Genomic DNA, 23,422 nt, shown 5'->3' with positions numbered 1-23,422 from the left:
TCATTTTTTGCCATGGAGCTGTCAGTTTTTTTTCGATCTATAAGTTTGATTGTCCCTCTGGTATCTTTCGTCCCTCTTTAAGAAACTCGTCAGTGGTTGTTCTATGTCATATCATAATGATTTTGTTTGTTGTTTAGATCATTTGTTTTTGATAAACTCTTTGATAGTCCTTACTATTTTAATAGTTATGCCCCGGCTTCTAGGCGAAAGGAGCAATACGTGTTATCATTGGCCGTCCTTCTTTCCGTCCGTTTTAAAATCATTTTTACAGAAATATAAGCAAGCTTGAGCGGGGGCATTCTATTCGTGTTAAGAACGAAAGCAATATGCGTTGTTTTGTTTTGAGATTTCTCGTTTAAATTCAGAAACATATTTGGGATTTGCTCATTGTTGAAGGCCGTTCGCTGACCTTTGTTAAAAAAATATGTACATAAAATGATATCGATCTGTTAACTTAATGTAATAACCGTACTGAAGTTTATTGACTGTAAATATGTTTTTAAATATAATAAATAAAATTTGTTCAAGGTTGTCAATTAATGCACGATTTCGAAAATCAAACAAAACATGAAATGCACCGACATAATAAAAATGTTTTGATAAAAAGACACCATTCAATCAATATTTTTTAAATACAATATGATGTATGACTCGTTATGTAAAGATAGAAAAATATGAATAAGGCCTTGAAATCAAATCCACGGGGACAATGACATTGATTTGATCACGCTAACTTAGGTGTGTTTTTTTTTCTTTATCAAGCTACTGTAACCAGAGACATATATCTATCATCCTGTTGTTACTTACCAAATGTTACAGACTTTGACAAAATCGAATATAAACATAAATAATTGTTTTTCTTACCGTGTGAATTATACTCTCGAATCTTACATAGCATTTTCATTTTAATGCCTTTTATAGATGAATATGTGATATGAGTTTTATTCATTGTTGCAGGCCGTACAGTTAGTCCTATAGTTGTCTTTTTGGCAGTTGTACCACATTTTCTTATTTTTATATCAAGAAGATTATAAAGTTTTTTCCACATAGATAACGGCCGTATTCATGTGCCAATTTAGAGAAAAAATTGAAACATTATTTTGTAATTGGCGCAACAAAAAATATTGAGGCATATAAAAACAACATCCATTTGACGTAAAAAACGGAACATCACCGTCAAAAAACGTAAATTCGTTTCGTTTTTTATCGATTGTGTTATGGATATAAGCAAGTGTAATTATAATAGAATATTTTGATGCATATGAAATGCTGTATAGCGCAATTGCAAAAGGCTGTCGCTGCGATATAGCTGATGCGGCGTTTTAGCAATAACCAACCAACCAACCAAAAGGCTGCATATGACCTGAGATGGGGTAAAATAAATATACATGGTACGTCTGTTGATATAAAAATAAGAAATACACACGGATGACTGATTCAAAAACCTATACCTCAGCATAGTAGTAAATAGACTATTCTATTGAAATGAGCAGTTGAATTCGTTATAATTAACTTGTCTGACTATACGATTTTTGTCAGGGCCCGACTTTCTTCATTTCGGGGAAATTGAAATTAGAACCACATATGTACTTTAAATCATTTCCGGAGAAATAAGAAAACTGCAAGCAAAGTATCATTAACCACGTAACCAGATCATTTTAAGGATTGGTTCGTTCATGCACAACACTACACCATGTGAAATATAAATTTTGTAGGTAGCAATTGTATCCTAGTCTTACAAATAAGATCTATATTAAAAACTAATTTTAAATTCAAAAATGGTTATTTATAGAGCTTACTTAAAAATCTTCGTCGCATTTTAGACTTTTTGTACTGAGGCGATATTTGAAATTCTCAAAGAAAAATATTTGAAATTCTCAAAGTACTGAATTTAAATTGATATATAGATTTGAACATTTTCGGTTTATGTCAACCGAGGTATATTTGACGAGATTTTTTTGATACATCTGGAACTCTGGGAAATTCAATACAGGTACAAATGTACAAAACTGTTACCGGAAAACTGATCATCGACTTAAAAAAGGGTGCAAAGAATTACAATAATAAAAAATGACACATCTTTTTCTGGGACTATTATACTAAATTATAGGTCCAGTCTTCTACTTTTACTTCTAGTTTTGCTATTACGCGGTCACTTGTAGTATTCCACTTTTGGTGCGCATGTTAATATTTTACAAAAGTCATATGCGAACATTTTACAGTAAGTAAGTAAGTAAGTAATTATTTTATTACAGTGTCACAATCTAACATTATACATAATATATTATACATCAGATAAAAACATCATAAAAATATATTAGATTCCTGCCTTAAGGTAGATGAGGTGTCTAAATTATAATCCATAGAATCTTTTAATAATTTGCCAAAATGTAGTTCATATCCTGCTTGTTTAAAAACATTAATAAAAAGAATGGGTCACCGGACTTATTTTCACACTACAGGTTGTGCAAAATTGTCAAGATTTTGTATAGATTATGCATGGAAAACCCATTTTTCCGCCATAAAACGCAAACCACACCATAGAATTTTGAGATAAAATATGAGAAGATAGCTCCAATATTATGCTTTCAGATAAAAAAAAAGAAAAAATGGGGTCACCGGACTCGTTTTCTTGCTACGTGTAAAAATGGGTAAATTCCTAACACATTCTATTGTAAAAGTAACACTATCTGAATTATCTGCCCTTGCATTTGAGTTGCCTCCCCTTATTTGACAAAGTTGGAAAAAAATGAACCAAACAAAAGAATTCTTATTGTTGTAAAATACAATCATAAATATGATCAAACATGGCATTTTCTATATTATAATGAAAATTCTTACACATGAATTACCTACTACTATAAAAATTTGCACATTTCATCATAGAATTAGACCTCGTTTTATAGTATTTCAAAATCCAAAATGGAGGAAGACACCCTATCTACCTTAAAAGACATATGAGACACTGTTACCTCATGTTCATTAAATGCATACACAATTTAAAACATTTAAAAAAAAAAATAATTTAAAAAAAATACAAAACAATTACTTCGTAGATCAAAAAAAAAAATTCTCTTGAAAGAACAAAAAAGGTAGAATTAATTTTAAAATCTTAAATAATATGCTAATAAATAATAATTAAAAATTTAAGTTTTTTAAAAGTAATAAATTTATCTTTCTCCTCTTAAACATTAAATGCAATGTTTTAACTAATAAAAATTGAATTTCATCACAGCTCATAATATAATTAAATTTCTCTCCTACACTCAAGATAATAAAAACATAGTTTGATAAAAAGGGTGAATTTAAAAGTTCCTCTCAAGTCGGAATAAAAATTACAGTTCATTAAAAAATGTTGTTCAGTTTCAATCGTATTTTCATCACAAAACTGACAAATTCTTTCATTTAAAGGCGTAACTGGCTTGGTGTAACGTCCGGTTTCAATGGCGAGTGGTAAGGAGCCACAACGAAAGTTTGATAAAGTTCTACGGTAGTCTCTAAACTTGACGGATTTCACATAACTGCTTGGCTGAAGATAACTTTTATACTGTCTGAACGTCCTAAGTTTATTTCCATTTTCACAGTTTCGATCGTTATGCATATCGCGTAGCCAATTTTCAGCATCCACAGTGTTTAACTTGTCCTTTACAATATTAACTTTCTGTCGGATTGTCATATTTTGAGCGTTTATCAAAGAACTGAAGTCATTTGTTTTAATAAATTTCAGTACACGTGAATTCCACGAACGCTGTTTTGATTTACTCGATTCGTGTATCTTTTTAACGAGCCTATTTCCATCTAAATTTGTAACTTTAAAATACAGTCTCAAAACTTCGATATTTTGTTTAGTTTTTACTGTAGACCATCCCATGTCTCCACGTATAGCTAGGTTTGAAGAGTTCTTGAAAGCACCTAGGTAGTATCGGCATGCTTTGTTTTGAACGGTTTCTAATTGTTTGTGTTCTGATATGCCCCAAATACTCGTTCCATATAATAAAACAGGCTGTACAAGGCTTTCATATAGTTTTGTAAATATGTCATAGTCCATTCCGCCACATGAAATAAACTTTGTATAAAGTGCGGAGAGTGCTCTACTTGCCGACTTCCTTATTTCCCTCACTGTAAATTTCCAATTTAGATGTTAACCTTAACAGCATAGCGAACATCTACATATAGCGACTGTAGTCCTTTAAGAAACTTTCCATTTATACCTATTGACATCAGTTTAAACCACATCATCTCTCTATTTACAGAATCAAAGGCTTTTTTTGGCATCGATGAAACAAGCAAACGTTGATAGTCTTTCTATTTTTCTATTAGTTATAATACTTGTTAGAGAATATAAATGTTCGATGCAACCACGATCTTTTCTAAAGCCGTTTTGTTTCATCGGCTAAGATGTTATTTTCTTCTAACCAGGATGATAAACGTGTGTTAAGAATATCTGCATATATCTTACAGGGACACCAGAGCTATCCCTCGATAGCCTAAAGGATCACGATAATCTTTGTCTGGTTTTAATATTGGATTTATGAGTATGTTGTTCCATGTCGCAGGCACAACTCCATTGTCAAATGCATACTTTATGATCTTGTATAGAATATTCTCACACGAGTTGTTACGAAGAAATTCGGCACATATTTGGTCGAGCCCGCCGGCTTTATTAAGTTTTGCTCGATAAACAGCCTTCTCAACGTCATCATACGAAATATCATTATTTAAGATTTCTGATTCCTTTCCTGAAAGGTTCATTATTTCATTTTCTAGTTGATGTTGGACAGTGCATAGAAAGTCTTCGTTGTACTTACAGTCAGTTACATTGAATAAAAGTGGGATACTACAAGTGACCGCGTAATAGCAAAACTAGAAGTAGAAGTAGAAGACTGGAACTATAATTTAGTATAATAGTCCCAGAAGAAGATGTGTCATTTTTTATTATTGTAATTCTTTGCATCCTTTTTTAAGTCGATGATCAGTTTTCCGGTAACAGTTTTGTACATTTGTACCTGTATTGAATTTCCCAGAGTTCCAGATGTATCAAAAAAATCTCGTCAAATATACCTCGGTTGACATAAACCGAAAATGTTCAAATCTATATATCAATTTAAATTCAGTACTTTGAGAATTTCAAATATTTTTCTTTGAGAATTTCAAATATCGCCTCAGTACAAAAAGTCTATAATGCGACGAAGATTTTTAAGTAAGCTCTATAAATAACCATTTTTGAATTTAAAATTAGTTTTTAATATCGATCTTATTTGTAAGACTAGGATACAATTGCTACCTACAAAATTTATATTTCACATGGTGTAGTGTTGTGCATGAACGAACCAATCCTTAAAATGATCTGGTTACGTGGTTAATGATACTTTGCTTGAAGTTTTCTTATTTCTCTGGAAAATGATTTAAAGTACATATGTGGTTCTAATTTCAATTTCCCCGAAATGAAGAAAGTCGGGCCCTGACAAAAATCGTATAGTCAGACAAGTTAATTATAACGAATTCAACTGCTCATTTCAATGGAATAGTCTATTTACTACTATGCTGAGGTATAGGTTTTTGAATCAGTCATCCGTGTGTATTTCTTATTTTTATATCAACAGACGTACCATGTATATTTATTTTACCCCATCTCAGGTCATATGCAGCCTTTTGGTTGGTTGGTTGGTTATTGCTAAAACGCCGCATCAGCTATATCGCAGCGACAGCCTTTTGCAATTGCGCTATACAGCATTTCATATGCATCAAAATATTCTATTATAATTACACTTGCTTATATCCATAACACAATCGATAAAAAACGAAACGAATTTACGTTTTTTGACGGTGATGTTCCGTTGTTTACGTCAAATGGATGTTGTTTTTATATGCCTCAATATTTTTTGTTGCGCCAATTATAAAATAATGTTTCAATTTTTTCTCTAAATTGGCACATAAATACGGCCGTTATCTTTGTGGGGAAAAACTTTATAATCTTCTGGATATAAAAATAAGAAAATGTGGTACAACTGCCAAAAAGACAACTATAGGACTAACTGTACGGCCTGCAATAATGAATAAAACTCATATCACATATTCATCTATAAAAGGCATTAAAATGGAAATGCTGTGTAAGAGTCGAGGGAATAATGCAGACGGTAAGAAAGACAAATGGATCCTCGGTTTTTTTTTGCATTTTTTTTGGTTCTCGTGCGAAATTGAAATATCTGAAGGCAAAAAAAAACAATTATTGTTGTTTATATTCGAATTTTTCTGTCTGTTGCATTTGGTAAGTAACAACAGAAGAATGCATATATGTCTCTGGTTACAGTAGCTTGATGAATAAAAAAAACACCAATATTAGCGTGATCAAATCAATGTCATTGTCACCGTGGATTTGATTTCAAGGCCTTATTCATATTTTTCTATCTTTAAATAAAGAGTCATACATCATATTGTATTTAAAAAAATATTGATTGAATGGTGTCCTTTTATCAAAACATTTTTGTTATGTCGGTCCATTTCATGTTTTGTTTGAATTTCGAAATCGTGCATTTATTGAGAACCTTGAACAAATGTGAATTATTATAATTAAAAACATATATTTAGTCAATAAACTTCAGTACGGTTATTACATTAAGTTAACAGATCGATATCATTTTTATGTATATATTTTTGTAACAAAGGTCAGCGAACGGCCTTCTGCAATGAGCAAATCCCAAATATGTTTCTGAATTTGAACGAGAAATCTCAAAACAAAACAACGCCTATTTCTTTAGTTCTTAACACGAATAGAATGCCCCCGCTCAAGCTTGCTTATATTTATGTGAACATGATTTTAAAATGGACGGAAAGACGGACGGCCAATGGTAACACGTAATGCACCTTTCGCCTAGAGGCGGGGCATAACTATTAAAATAGTAAGGACTATCAAAGAGTTTATCAAAAACAAATTATCTAAACAACCAACAAAATCATTATGATATGACATAGGACAACCACTGACGAGTTTCTTAAAGAGAGACGAAAGATACCAGAGGGACAATCAAACTTATAGATCGAAAATAAACTGACAACGCCATGGCTAAAAATGAAAAAGACAAACAGACAAACAATAGAACACAATGAACACAATACACAACATAGAAAACTAAAGACTAAACAACAGGAACCCCACAAAAAACAACGGGGGTGATCGCAGGTGCTTCGGAAGTGTAAGCAGATCCTGCTCCACATGTGACACCAATCTAAATTGGCAAGAGGTATAGGAAGAGGGTTGAGAGGGAATAATGCACACGGTAAGAAAGACAAATGGATCCTCAGTTTTTTTTGCATTTTTGTTTTTGTTTTCGTGCGAAATTGAAATATCGGAAGGCAAAAAAACAATTATTGTTGTTTATATTCGAATTTTTCAAAGTCTGTTGCATTTGGTAAGTAACAACAGAAGAATGCATATATGTCTCTGGTTACAGTAGCTTGATGAAGAAAAAAACCCACCAATGTTAGCGTGATCAAATCAATGTCATTGTCACCGTGGATTTGATTTCAAGGCCTTATTCATATTTTTCTATCTTTAAATAAAGAGTCATACATCATATTGTATTGAAAAAAATATTGATTGAATGGTGTCCTTTTATCAAAACATTTTTGTTATGTCGGTCCATTTCATGTTTTGTTTGAATTTCGAAATCGTGCATTTATTGACAACCTTGAACAAATGTGAATTATTATAATTTAAAACATATATTTAGTCAATAAACTTCAGTAGGGTTATTACATTAAGTTAACAGATCGATATCATTTGTATGTATATATTTTTGTAACAAAGGTCAGCGAACGGCCTTCTGCAATGAGCAAATCCCAAATATGTTTCTGAATTTGAACGAGAAATCTAAAAAAAAACAACGCCTATTTCTTTAGTTCTTAACACGAATAGAATGCCCCCGCTCAAGCTTGCTTATATTTATGTGAACATGATTTTAAAATGGACGGACAGACGGACGGCCAATGGTAACACGTAATGCACCTTTCGCCTAGAGGCGGGGCATAACTATTAAAATAGGAAGGACTATCAAAGAGTTTATCAAAAACAAATTATCTAAACAACCAACAAAATCATTATGATATGACATAGGACAACCACTGACGAGTTTCTTAAAGAGGGACGAAAGATACCAGAGGGACAATCAAACTTATAGATCGAAAATAAACTGACAACGCCATTGCTAAAAATGAAAAAGACAAACAGACAACTAATAGAACACAATGAACACAATACACAACATAGAAAACTAAAGACTAAACAACAGGAACCCCACAAAAAACAACGGGGGTGATCGCAGGTGCTCCGGAAGTGTAAGCAGATCCTGCTCCACATGTGACACCAATCTAAATTGGCAAGAGGTATAGGGAGAGGGTTGAGAGGGAATAATGCACACGGTAAGAAAGACAAATGGATCCTCGGTTTTTTTTGCATTTTTTTTTGTTCTCGTGCGAAATTGAAATATCTGAAGGCAAAAAAACAATTATTGTTGTTTATATTCGAATTTTTCAGAGTCTGTTGCATTTGGTAAGTAACAACAGAAGAATGCATATATGTCTCTGGTTACAGTAGCTTGATGAAGAAAAAAACACCAATGTTAGCGTGATCAAATCAATGTCATTGTCACCGTGGATTTGATTTCAAGGCCTTATTCATATTTTTCTATCTTTAAATAACGAGTCATACATCATATTGTATTTAAAAAAGTATTGATTGAATGGTGTCCTTTTATCAAAACATTTTTGTTATGTCGGTCCATTTCATGTTTTGTTTGAATTTCGAAATCGTGCATTTATTGACAACCTCGAACAAATGTGAATTATTATAATTAAAAACATATATTTAGTCAATAAACTTCAGTACGGTTATTACATTAAGTTAACAGATCGATATCATTTTTATGTATACATTTTTGTAACAAAGGTCAGCGAACGGCCTTCTGCAATGAGCAAATCCCAAATATGTTTCTGAACGAGAAATCTCAATACAAAACAACGCCTATTTCTTTAGTTCTTAACACGAATAGAATGCCCCCGCTCAAGCTTGCTTATATTTATGTGAACATGATTTTAAAACGTAATGCACCTTTCGCCTAGAGGCAGGGCATAACTACTAAAATAGTAAGGACTATCAAAGAGTTTATCAAAAACAAATTATCTAAACAACCAACAAAATCATTATGATATGACATAGGACAACCACTGACGAGTTTCTTAAAGAGGGACGAAAGATACCAGAGGGACAATCAAACTTATAGATCGAAAATAAACTGACAACGCCATTGCTAAAAATGAAAAAGACAAACAGACAACTAATAGAACACAATGAACACAATACACAACATAGAAAACTAAAGACTAAACAACAGGAACCCCACAAAAAACAACGGGGGTGATCGCAGGTGCTCCGGAAGTGTAAGCAGATCCTGCTCCACATGTGACACCAATCTAAATTGGCAAGAGGTATAGGGAGAGGGTTGAGATCTCACCACAAATGTTGAACCCTGCCGTATTTTTTCGTGCATCCCATGTCAAGATCCTCTGGTTTTTGTTAATCTTGTATATGTTTAAAAAAAATAGTTCATTCATGTTCTGAAGTTGAGTATGACTTCCATTTTCACTGATCTAGTATACGTATTTTAAGGGGTCAGTTGAAGCCTGTCTCGGGGAGCGGAAAGACGCATTAGATATAAAAAAAAAGAATATGTGGTATGATTGCCAATGAGACAACTTTCCACAAGAGACCAATTGAAACCGAAATTAACAATTAAAGGTCATCGTACGGCCTTCAACAATGAGCAAACCCATACCACATAGTCAGCTATAAAAGGCCCCAAATTGGCAAATGTAAAACAATTCAAACGAGAAAACTAACGGCCTAACTTATGTACAAAAAAATAAACAAAACAAATACATAAGACATCAACAAACGAAAACTACAGAATTACAGGCACTGACTTGGGACAGGCACATACATACAGAATGTACCGGGGTTTAAACATGTTAGTGGGATCCAAACCCTAACCCTAACCTGGGACAGTGGTGTATCAGGACAACATAAGAACGAAATCGAAAAATCAGTTGAAAATGGCTTAACTCATCAGATGGATACACATAGAAATACATCTAACAAAATAACAAAAACACAGAGTGGACATTGCCGGGTACTTGTATATTCCAACAACAAAAAGACAAATAGTTCTGATCTGAGAGTACTCGTAGTTAGTGACAGCTAGTTCAAAGCCACTCACAATTATTAAGAAAAAATCATGCATCTAGGAGTCCTTTGGCTGTTTTCTGCTCTTGGTCAGGTGGTTATGTCTTGGCAACTTCCTAATTTACATTCTCGATTATGATTTTAATGGTAACTGGGTCCACAAATGGAGTAAATGGATACAGGCACACGATCATGGGGAGACCGGGTTATTCTAGTTTTTGAGATTTCATTCCTCCATTTTAAATATCGATCATTGGACTTAAGGTATATAAAAGAAAGAAAAAATAACGTTTTAACAGATCCCAATACACGCATATTTTTTGTAATCCTTATAGGATTGTTATATCTTCAAATTCTTTAATGTGATTGGTCCATCCGAATTTCGTTCCTTGGTTTACACTTCGATAGACCATTTTGCGAAAACTACTTTCACATATTATAACACTAGTACGATGATTTCACTGTGAAAGGTTCATGTGCGCTATAATACATGAATGGCATCCTTGGTTTCCAAGGAAGTTAAAATTGAAAAAAAATAAATAACAACTGTTTTGTTAAGAATTATAAGGAGACTTTTATCCAGTTTGTGAGTTATTTGTCATAGTTTACCAACCAATGGCTTCTTGAAAACTGATTGTTTTAATTCTATATTGAATTGTCTAAATAGACGAAATTCAATATACAAAATGAGTTTCCAAGAAAGTGAAACTGAAAGAAAATTAAATAACTGTATGTGTTGAGACTTATAAGAAGACTTTAAATCAGTTGATGAATTATTCCTCCAAGTTTTCAATTAGTTTACTTCTAGAAAAAATGTGTTCATTCCTGTATTAAAGTTGGCTAAATAGACGAATTTAAAAAAGAATTTCCAAGAGAGTAAAACATGAAAGAAATTATAATTAAACAACTGCGTTAATTTATAATTTTAAGGACACTTTTGTTCAGTTTTTGAGTTAATCATATCAACTATTTATAACGCTAGCACAATAGTACGGAAGCCGATAAGGGCCATTCAAAAAAAAAAAATTATGTCGTAATTACGACATAGCATGTCGTAATTTCGACATAACATGTCGTTTTTACGACATCGCGATGTCGTAATTACGACATAACATGTCTTTATAACGACATAACATGTCGTTATAACGACATCGCTATGTCGTAATTTCGACATAACATGTCGTAATAACGACATCACTATGTCATTTTAACGACATAGCTATGTCGTAATAACGACAATTTATATATATAAAAGAATATGTATTATGATTGCCAAGAGACTAAATGACACAGAAATTAATAAATATAGGTCATCATAATGCCCCCAATAATTAAAAAAAACCCCGCATAGTCAGCTATAAAAGAGGAACGAAAGATACCAGAGGGAGAGTCCCCGAAATGCTGTGTGGCAGACAGTGTTATTAATTAATTGTTAGCTCCCTTGGTAAAACTCCAAATTTCATATTTAATGTATTTCATTGTTAAATAATTAACATGAATCTTAATAAGTATATATTTGTTAATTGCATAGCTTTTGCTATTTGAATTTATTGGTTAAAGATATTTATTTATATTGTAAAGTTTAATATTTGCATCGTCGCAAAATCTTTGGTTACCTTCTTTGGTTACCTTCTGTGAGAAACTTATATATTTTATAGATCCCAATTTAAATTTTAATGTGTTACCAAACGTGGCAGGGCAGTAAAGCCATTCAAGGCAAAATAAACTTCTATTTGTTGTAAGAATAAAATGTGGAATTGTATGAGGACTGGCATTCAGTCCTACCAAGGCAAGCCAAGCTTTCCACCTCCCTTTAAATAATCGCAAACTACATGCCTTCTTGTAATAAGGGTTAATTGAAGTATTGATTGCTCTATTTCTACTTTCAAACGTTTGGCACGATGTTCCTACAACACGACGTTACACTTTTAAATGCGGAGTCGAAGAGGGTTTTTGACTTCGATTAATTTTTGCAAGTTTTATTCGTTTTTTTATATGTTGGTTGATTCTGGTTCTGTTCGTTTTGAGATGTCATTTTATCATAAATTACCTCAAGTTGTGGAAATCGATTTAATAATGTTTACCCTTTAAGTTATTTCAACTAAAAATGCAGTACTGTTGCAAGTAATGTATGAAGGAAGGATGGGACGGAAGTACATGTATACGGTTTTCCATAAAAAAAAATATTATTAGATGTACAAAACTTTTATCATAGCATGTTTAACTTTCAAGGTGCATATCATCTGTCATTGTAAAATTTCTATATCTTCAACCCCAATACAAATACATCTGACACTCTGCAAGTAAATCGAACATTTTTACCCTTGGTTTAATTTGAATAGAACTGTATTTTCCCTGGCACATAAGTTGTAAGTTGTTGAAATACAACCCTTCAATTACTTGAACCTTGGCTTGTGAAATATTTCCCAAGTCATCTATAGTGTTTAATATATATATGTGGTGGTGTTTAACGACCTTGACTGGCCTTTCAGCCCTCGCACGGTCGGCTCGGTGCCCGAAGGCGTTTGGTGAGCTTTAAATATTCTGGAGCCATGGGTCAGGAACAAGTAGTGGAGGTCGCAATATGGAGGCCGCCATCTTGGTTTTGGTGAGTTGTTTTTGGTTTTTGACTATTTTGTTGTTTATTCTTCACTAACGGCTGCTTTCAGGGCCAGTTTGGTCAGCTTGGCAGCCCGCTAGCCTCGATGATGGAGTACTGGTAGATGATCTCGGACGTAGTTCGAAAGATGACAGGAAGCATTATCAGGACCAAAGCCGTGAGGCAGTGAAATGAAGGTCGTATCACCCAACAGCCTAGGATACAGCCCTCGGACGTTAATCGGCATAACACTCCCCATAATACAATGGTTTTGGAGTGCATGTTAACGCGGGTACGCCAACCGCTACGTCTATCTGTACGGCATGGATCGGTTTCTGTCATCTTAAGTAGTAAGTCGTTGATATCTAACTGTAAACCCTCACCGAAGATAGCGGGTAAAGGAGAGCTGGCCCAGCACGTCCGTTCAGCTGTGATGACTGAGACGTGACTGGAATGGATTGTAATGGATTGATAGTGTTTAACTTCTGATATACATTTTAAAATATTAAATATATAAGTTTCTCACAGAAGGTAACCAAAGATTTTGCGACGATGCAAATATTAAACTTTACAATATAAATAAATATCTTTAACCAATGAATTCAAATAGCAAAAGCTATGCAATTAACAAATATATACTTATTAAGATTCATGTTAATTATTTAACAATGAAATACATTAAATATGAAATTAGGAGTTTTACCAAGGGAGCTAATAATTAATTAATAACACTGTCTGCCACACAGCATTTCGGGGACTCTGTAGAACTAGAGTGATCAATACTTCAATTCTCAGTTATTAAAAGAGGCATTTAGTGAAAGGGAGGTTGAAAGCTTAGCTTGCCTAGGTTGGACTGAAAATCAGTCTTCATATATTTCTACCTTTTCTTCTTCCAACATTACCAAGGTCGTATCGACCTTCATACAGCCTTCCCGCGGTCGGTCACATATGAAACCTATTGTGATCTATAAAATATATAAGTTTCTAACAGAAGGCAACCAAAGAAGGTAACGAAAGATTTTGCGACGATGCAAATATTAAACTTTACAATATAGATAAATATCTTTAACCAATGAATTCAAATTCAAACATGCAATTAACAAATATATATATACTTATTAAGCTTCATGAAATTATTTAACAATGAAATACATTAAATATGAAATTTGGAGTTTTACCAAGGGAGCTAATAATTAATTAATAACGCACTCTCTACCACACAGCATTTCGGGACTCTCCCTCTTTCGTCCCTCTTTTATTGCTGACTATGTGGGTGCTTTTTTAATTTTTGGGGGCATTATGATGACCTATACATTTTTGTAGTTGTTAATTTCTGTGTCATTTAGTCTCTTGGCAATCATAATACATATTCTTTTTTATATAAGGAGATGTCGTTATTACGACATGTTATGTCGAAATTACGACATAGCGATGTCGTTATAACGACATGTTTTGTCGAAATTACGACATAGCAATATCGTAATAACGACATGTTATGTCGAAATTACGACATGCTATGTAGTAATTACGACATAAAATATTTTTTTGAATGGCCCTTATCGGCTTCCGTACAATTGTGGTTAATCCTAGTAAATTAAAGTTGTCTTGATGGAAGATAAAAAAAACCATGCATACGTGATACGTGTATGATTATCAGATTCAAATTTCAATCGAGAAAACCCGGAAGTATTCTCAAATTTACATTATAACAGTACTCCAGTCAATATCAATCATAAGCTTTATTCAGGTGTTTAAATGTTTAATAATCGGACGGTTTTCCCAATGAGTAAATTGTATATAATTAAAAGTTCTTATGAAAGTCATCATGAATAAATCTTATTAAATACGCCCTTTTACATAATACAGCGTTACAGATGCATGTAAAAATTAAAAAGCTTAAATATAATACACATACAATGAAATGTACAATGTTAGACAACATAAAGGTTTTAGCATGCATATTGAATTGAGAATAGATACGAGGAATGGTTTAAAGAGACAGCAACCGACCAAAGAGCAGTAAACAGCCAAAGTCCACCAATGGGTCTTCACAGCAACCAGGATGCAGGCTTCAGCTGCCGGCTTTACTGGCAATAATGTTTACTGGTTCAGCGAAATGGAAGACACACTAAACTCAGAAACATATAAATGACTAAAATTAAAAAATAAAACACACAAGACTAGCATAGGCTAGAGGTCCCTAACTTGGGACTGGCGCAAATATGTACCAGTGTTAATTATAGAGCGTACAATAAACTTGCCTCGAATATCTAGTAAATGTCGGGTAAGAGTTTCAGTAAGAAAGAGTGTGGGAAAATATTTGCTTAGAGGAAATACGGAAATATGTTCGCTTCATACCTACTAAATAGTTTTTATATTATTAACAGGTTAATTTTCTTTATTTAATACAATTTAAAAAAACAAACATGTATAGGTCAATATCTTCATAAATGAAATGCACACTTAAAATATTGCAAGCAAACTTTTCGACAAGTTCCGTGGCAAATATTATATTACTACACAATAATACCTATAAGTTTAGTATATAGATGTTTTGTAAACTATAGTTAACTTAGAAGGACAGTCTTTTGTATATTTTAAACTTTAATCGGTTTTCACTAGGCTATAAAAATGCGAGACAGGCCATTACAAATTTAAATGACATATTCTGGTCAATACAAATTATACAGATTAACTGAATGTTTCGATACAATTACTGTATAAATAATTCACACTGAAAATCACAATAAATTGACAAAATTCACATCGAAATTTATTATATGATTTTTTAAAGGATAAAATGGATCGCATTCTTTTTAAAGAAATTTTATGAGTCTTATGTAGACGAAACGCGCGTCTGGCGTACTAAATTATAATCCTGGTACCTTTGATAACTATTTACACCACTGGGTCGATGCCACTGCTGGTGGACGTTTCGTCCCCGAGGGTATCACCAGCCCAGTAGTCAACACTTCGGTGTTGACATGAATATCAATAATGTGGTCATTTTTTATAAATTTCTGTTAACAAAAATTAAAACATTTCGAAAAACTAAGGATTTTCTTATTCCAGGCATAGATTTCCTTAGCCGTATTTGGCACAACTTTTTGGAATTTTGGATCCTCAGTGCTCTTCAACTTTGTAATTGTTTGGCTTTATAAATATTTTGATATGAGCGTCACTGATGAGTCTTATGTAGACGAAACGCGCGTCTGGCGTACTAAATTATAATCCTGGTACCTTTGATAACTATTAATACATTGGTAAAGTAAAATTTAACTGTAACATTAAATTATTATCCATCATTTTATAGCATGTACACACAACCTTCTTTACTCAAACAATTTACATTTCTTAACGTTTTTATATTTTCGCTACATGTTTACGATACACTTTTTTCCCGTATAAACATATATATATATATACATAGGTGTCTTAACAAAGGTTAATATAAATATACATAGATGGAGGTATTCAATTTAAAAAAGCCATTTTCTAATCTTATTTCGTCATATTTATGTTAAACATATCGATATTATTGGGGTCCTTCATTTCGTTATTTTTAATTTATATGGCCATTTTTCTCTTTTCTTTATACTTTTTGCACTCTCCATTTTTTACTATTCTTTGTTGGTTTGTCCTTCTTTCTCCATTCTTTATATGTTTTGCCCAGTATTCTCTATTCTGTAAAACCCCTTCCAAACCCTAAGGAAATGAGCACAATATCTAATAGACCACATCTTCCTATGTCTTTTTAAAGAAAACTTAATTGGAGAAAATCTCAAATACTAACCTATTCGGCAATACATTTTTTAACTTTTAAATTTGATGTATATTTATTTTGTTATGTAGAAACATGAACATGTATAATAAATAATTAAAACACACAGATTAATATAAAATAAAGAATTAAAGAGAAGAAATATCAGCATTCATTATATATGTAAATTTACAAGTGAGAGGTCTAGCTATATAGACAGGTTTGATCTACCATATTCTACTTAAAAACATGCCTGTACCAAATCAGGAATCAGGGACTTTCCGATTTGAATTTTCAACGGAGTTCAGTATTTTTGAGATTTTACTTTTTTTGATCATTTTTCTGTATTAAAAAAAATATCCAGAAAAAAATGTTTTAGCACTTTGAATTTAATATACTTTATCAGCACTTTCGTTGCTGATTACAACGAATACACATCTATATTTACTGGAACTTTTGAAAAAAAAGTTCTCCGAAGCTTGATTTACAACAGGAGCTAAGAGCCATCCGATACAGTAGAAGAGTCAGTACCACACATACATGTAAAAACCATTGTATATTACTAAAAAAAAGAAGTTAAGCAACGCATCTGACAGAATAAAAGAAATAAAAAAAATCTCGAAATTATCAGTCATATTTTGTAATTGAAAAAAAAACAATTTATGTTGGCCAAATTTCAGACAGCTACACTGATGGCAAAATTTTAAGGGAAGGTAGTCAAAATGGAAAATCAAAACTTTTAACAATTTTTTCACAGGTATGGTCTTGTTAAAAAATGCATACAACGCTCAAAATTGACGAAGTGGATAACATATGACCAGAAACTAACATTTCCCTCGCCAAATTAAAAAAAATAAATTGGGAGGGATTCTTTTCAAACCCTCCAAATAAATTATAATATTTTTTTTAGATTTTTTCTTTAACCTAATCAACATCCTTCAAAACAAGAATGCTATTAATTTCAGATCATTTGAAGAATTTTCTACAAAGATTTGAGCCCACAGTTTGACCCCCATTAACCTCAAAGGAAGTGTTGCAACTCTTTCTTTTAGTAGATCATATATATATATATATATATATATTGGAGAATTGGTCAAAGTGTTATCAATTACTCGTCATGATTGTATAAACGTTGTGCACGATGTTCCTACAACATGACGTTACACTAAAAATGCGGCGTCAAAGAGGGTTTTTGACTTTGATTAATTTTTGCAAGTTTTATTCGTTTTTTTTTATATGTTGTTGGTTGATTCTGGTTCTGTTCTTTTTGTGATATCATTTTATCATACATTACTTCAAGTTGTGGAAATGGATTTAATGATGTTTACCTTTTAAGTTATTTGACCTAAAAATACAGTGCTTACTGTCGCAAGTAATGTAGGAAGGAAAAATTGGACGGAAGTACATGTATACGGTTTCCATAAATAATGTGCAAAACTTTTATCATAGGATGTTTAACTTTCATGGTGCATATCATCTTTTATTGTAAAATTTCTATATCTGAATTCAACCCCAATACAAATATATCTGACACTCTGCAAGTAAATCGAAACATTTTAACCTTGATTAATTTGAATGGAATTGTATTTTCTTGGATCATAATTTGTCGAAATACACCCCTTCAATTTCTTAAAAATCTTGGCTTGAGAATTATTTTCCAAGTCTTCTAAAGTTGCTTGCTTAAATTGTTTAACTTCTGACATACATTTTAAAATAAAGTAATCTACTCTTGAATTGTCCGTAAAAACGGCTAATACAATCCCGGGTTTTAATAATTCAATGAAACGGTTTTCGTCGCTGTTTTGGATTTGTCTTTCAATTACCTCAATTTCATGCACAAGTTAATATTGACGAAAAGTTCCTGCTTCGCTAGTACATGTAGTACAGGAATAACTTTCAGTTATAACATGAATAGCAGGACAAATTGCAAGGTAAAACATTCCGTGGACTTGTATTAAGTCTTTTAATATAATTGGTGAATGCACCTTACTGAAGAGACTACTTTAAAAGATCTATTTCGAAGTCCTTCCGCAACATAAATTAAAATTCGCATTTTACATTTAGAGGATTGTCTTGGTGTTTCCAATTTGTCTTTGCAAAAGTTGAACGAAGTAATGCGATTTAATTTCCCTTTTCACGATTCTTTTAAATAAATCGAAAAAAACTATAAACGATCAATAAAAATTGCAAAATTTAACCTGTGTCGAATCTATGTCCCGGTCGGAGTCTATACATGTATATAGCAACATGCACTATTCTTTTTTCCGGCAGCCATCAACATCTTTTTCCAAATTTCACCAAACGATTTGTTTTAATTATCATGAACATTTAATTGAAACTTTAGGATATGTAACGTCGGAAATTTTCCTTTTTTCGGATTTTTCGACGTTTTTCGACATTTGGACAAAATGGCTACCGTTTTGTAATGTGTTGAAAAAATTTATCCCTTAAAGACCCAAATATGTAGTTAATAAGAAAAGAATTTTGGCATTTTGTACTCTTCGTGTATCTAACTTTTGTTTTGATCAATTATAAATAACTTATTGAAATATCAGTTAAAAAATACGCGTTAACTGCTTTGAAAAATGAAATATCAACTTGGACAAAATGGCTACCGCTTGAAAAACGACTGTGTAGAGAAGATTTTATAAAATCTGCAATATTTGAACTCACGAACAATTAGGTACATATTTGTACTTTTGGTAGATGTTGTTATTGTCTTACTCTTTTTATTCGTTTTCCGCTTTATCTACTTATAAAATTCACTTTCAGTCGTTAAGTTACCGAAAAACGTCGTTGGACATTTTTCTTATTCAAGCTTAATATGCGGCCACCGAGTCAAATGAAATTTGGCAAAATAACGTCTTTAACGCCCCAAAGAACCGACACATACCGTTGTTCCTGCCAAGTTTCAGGAAGATCAGAGAATAAGAAATATGATCACTATACATAAGAGTCAAAACAGTTTTTCATAAATGTAACGTTGGACATCCGTTTTTTTCACATAGCTTTGTTATTTTAATCCTCAAATATACTAGATATTACTTAGTATATGATCAAGAGCTATAAAAACATAATTTAAAACATATATTGAATTCGTTTTATAGTGGTTCATATTTGCTAACATTTTTATTTTGTTTTGCGGAGGAAATTTCGAAGATTGTGTTACAAATCCTAGGGGTTGTAGGAACAGCTTGCGTAACGTATTAGTCTCTAATAAAAAGACACCTTACAAACACTAATGAAACAAAAGGAACTATTTCAGCGTATGAAATACATTTCCTAATAGCGATTGATTAACATATTATGTGCATTTATTTGAGAAGCCATGTTTTTCCCCTGACATTATATTAACTAATTGTTCGCTTAAAAATCGTCATTGTATGTCATACACGACCAAACTGTGAATAATTAAATTAAACAATTTCATTTTAATACACCAATTAGAAAATCTCAATGAACCAATATTGTATCAGCATCCAGCTGGATTTGGTAATAAGGCTAATATAGAGAAAATATGACGACGAGTCCGTGAGGTAAAATACATAATCAATGCTTTGTTGTATAAATCGATTATACATATACATTTTTAAAAATAAAGAAGAACATTTAATTCTGATTTTTTCTTTTATTTATTTATGATTAGTCTGTTCCTATTTATTTTTTAAAGCCAGCAAGCACCTTTTATTATCTTTCATACCTGATTTAATTGAAGACTGAAAAAGAACGAAATATAAAGAATTTATACATCAGACAAAACACAAGAAGGATTAGCAACACTTACCTCATATCGCGAGCGTCTGTCCATTTTCTATAACTGGGTACTTTTTATAGGTAAATGGGGGCAAACTTTAAAGTTACGGGTGACTTGCTTCCAATGTCAAGCTATTTAATTTTGGTTATCAAAAGGATCGATATGTTCAGTTGTTCTAGTTTAAACATATTTTATTTGTTTAAGTACAAATTAGATAAGACACAAGTCAAACAGACTTATGAAGTCTTCTCCATTTAACATTTATAGCAATATAATACAAAAATATATGTATGAGCATGCATGTATAGAATGGTATATCTATTTAGTATATATATATATATATATATGGATCAAAAGACGGAAAATTGAAGAAAAAGAAATTAATAATAATACAGAAAAAAAATATATAAATAAATAAATAAATATTTAGAAAACAGAAACACAAAAAAATTAAATACAAAATTAAAAAACGAAAAATAAAAAAGGGGGGAAGAATTTTACTTAGATGATGATGTGTGTGCGATCATGGTTTGCTATCTAGACAATTTGAAATCTTTCCGAACTTTTAATAAACTCAAAGACATTTTGGAAAAGGGTTTGGTCTTGCTCTAGAGAAAGAAGACAACTACCCGAGGTTAGTAGTTCTATGTTAATTTTACAATCATTTGGAAGCAAGCGCAGACTTTCAAACATTTTATTTCGTATGTCTGAATATAATATACATTTAAAAAAGAAATGACAGGAATCTTCACGATTAACACCACAGCGACAAGAAGGGTCAGAAATAATATTGACCCTATATAGATCATAGTTTAAGGATGATGCAAAACATCGAAGTTGGGTGAGAATTATATTCAATTTTCGATTTCCAAATACATATTGCTTCGGTACAAATATATTACTCTGAGGATAACGTTTTTTTAGTTCAGTTTTAAATTTATTAATTGATTCCACATCACGAGTTGAATCATCAAGATTATTCCAAAGACGTATGGTTGATGGAATAAAAGAATCATTAGTTAATGCTAGTCTGCAGAATGGAATAATGATGTCATTTCCATTGCGTAGATGATAGACACCGAATACACATCTATATTTACTGGAACTTTTGAAAAAAAAGTTCTCCGAAGCTTGATTTACAACAGGAGCTAAAAGCCATCCGATACAGTAGAAGAGTCAGTACCACACATACATGTAAAAACCATTGTATATTACTAAAAAAAAGAAGTTAAGCAACGCATCTGACAGAATAAAAGAAATAAAAAAAATCTCGAAATTATCAGTCATATTTTGTAATTGAAAAAAAAAACAATTTATGTTGGCCAAATTTCAGACAGCTACACTGATGGCAAAATTTTAAGGGAAGGTAGTCAAAATGGAAAATCAAAACTTTTAACAATTTTTTCACAGGTATGGTCTTGCTTTGAAAATGAAATATCAACTTGGACAAAATGGCTACCGCTTGAAAAACGACTGTGTAGAGAAGATGTTATAAAATCTGCAATATTTGAACTCACGAACAATTAGGTACATATTTGTACTTTTGGTAGATGTTGTTATTGTCTTACTCTTTTTATTCGTTTTCCGCTTTATCTACTTATAAAATTCACTTTCAGTCGTTAAGTTACCGAAAAACGTCGTTGGACATTTTTCTTATTCAAGCTTAATATGCGGCCACCGAGTCAAATGAAATTTGGCAAAATAACGTCTTTAACGCCCCAAAGAACCGACACATACCGTTGTTCCTGCCAAGTTTCAGGAAGATCAGAGAATAAGAAATATGATCACTATACATAAGAGTCAAAACAGTTTTTCATAAATGTAACGTTGGACATCCGTTTTTTTTCACATAGCTTTGTTATTTTAATCCTCAAATATACTAGATATTACTTAGTATATGATCAAGAGCTATAAAAACATAATTTAAAACATATATTGAATTCGTTTTATAGTGGTTCATATTTGCTAACATTTTTATTTCGTTTTGCGGAGGAAATTTCGAAGATTGTGTTACAAATCCTAGGGGTTGTAGGAACAGCTTGCGTAACGTATTAGTCTCTAATAAAAAGACACCTTACAAACACTAATGAAACAAAAGGAACTATTTCAGCGTATGAAATACATGTCCTAATAGCGATTGATTAACATATTATGTGCATTTATTTGAGAAGCCATGTTTTTCCCCTGACATTATATTAACTAATTGTTCGCTTAAAAATCGTCATTGTATGTCATACACGACCAAACTGTGAATAATTAAATTAAACAATTTCATTTTAATACACCAATTAGAAAATCTCAATGAACCAATATTGTATCAGCATCCAGCTGGATTTGGTAATAAGGCTAATATAGAGAAAATATGACGACGAGTCCGTGAGGTAAAATACTTAATCAATGCTTTGTTGTATAAATCGATTATACATATACATTTTTAAAAATAAAGAAGAACATTTAATTCTGATTTTTTCTTTTATTTATTTATGATTAGTCTGTTCTTATTTATTTTTTAAAGCCAGCAAGCACCTTTTATTATCTTTCATACCTGATTTAATTGAAGACTGAAAAAGAACGAAATATAAAGAATTTATACATCAGACAAAACACAAGAAGGATTAGCAACACTTACCTCATATCGCGAGCGTCTGTCCATTTTCTATAACTGGGTACTTTTTATAGGTAAATGGGGGCAAACTTTAAAGTTACGGGTGACTTGCTTCCAATGTCAAGCTATTTAATTTTGGTTATCAAAAGGATCGATATGTTCAGTTGTTCTAGTTCAAACATATTTTATTTGTTTAAGTACAAATTAGATAAGACACAAGTCAAACAGACTTATGAAGTCTTCTCCATTTAACATTTATAGCAATATAATACAAAAATATATGTATGAGCATGCATGTATAGAATGGTCTATTTAGTATATATATATATATATATGGATCAAAAGACGGAAAATTGAAGAAAAAGAAATTAATAATAATACAGAAAAAAAATTAAAAAAAATATATAAATAAATAAATAAATATTTAGAAAACAGAAACACAAAAAAATTAAATACAAAATTAAAAA

The 23,422-nt window shown here is 31.9% G+C and overlaps 1 protein-coding gene across 1 annotated transcript in view; it reads right to left on the bottom strand.

The window, feature by feature from the left end:
- LOC139498060 (MAM and LDL-receptor class A domain-containing protein 2-like) overlaps positions 1 to 20,415 on the bottom strand; it is a 257,555-nt gene extending 237,140 nt beyond the window's left edge. The window contains exon 1 of the mRNA XM_071286361.1: positions 20,381 to 20,415. Coding sequence (XP_071142462.1) covers positions 20,381 to 20,404 — 24 coding nt within the window. The 5' untranslated portion in view covers positions 20,405 to 20,415. The remainder of the gene's footprint in view (positions 1 to 20,380) is intronic.
- Positions 20,416 to 23,422: the final 3,007 nt, after the last annotated feature.

This window comes from Mytilus edulis, chromosome 12 (genome assembly GCF_963676685.1).
Source record: "Mytilus edulis chromosome 12, xbMytEdul2.2, whole genome shotgun sequence".
NCBI classification, from domain to species: Eukaryota; Metazoa; Mollusca; class Bivalvia; order Mytilida; family Mytilidae; genus Mytilus; species Mytilus edulis.
This window is presented reverse-complemented; position numbering and strand designations above follow the sequence as displayed.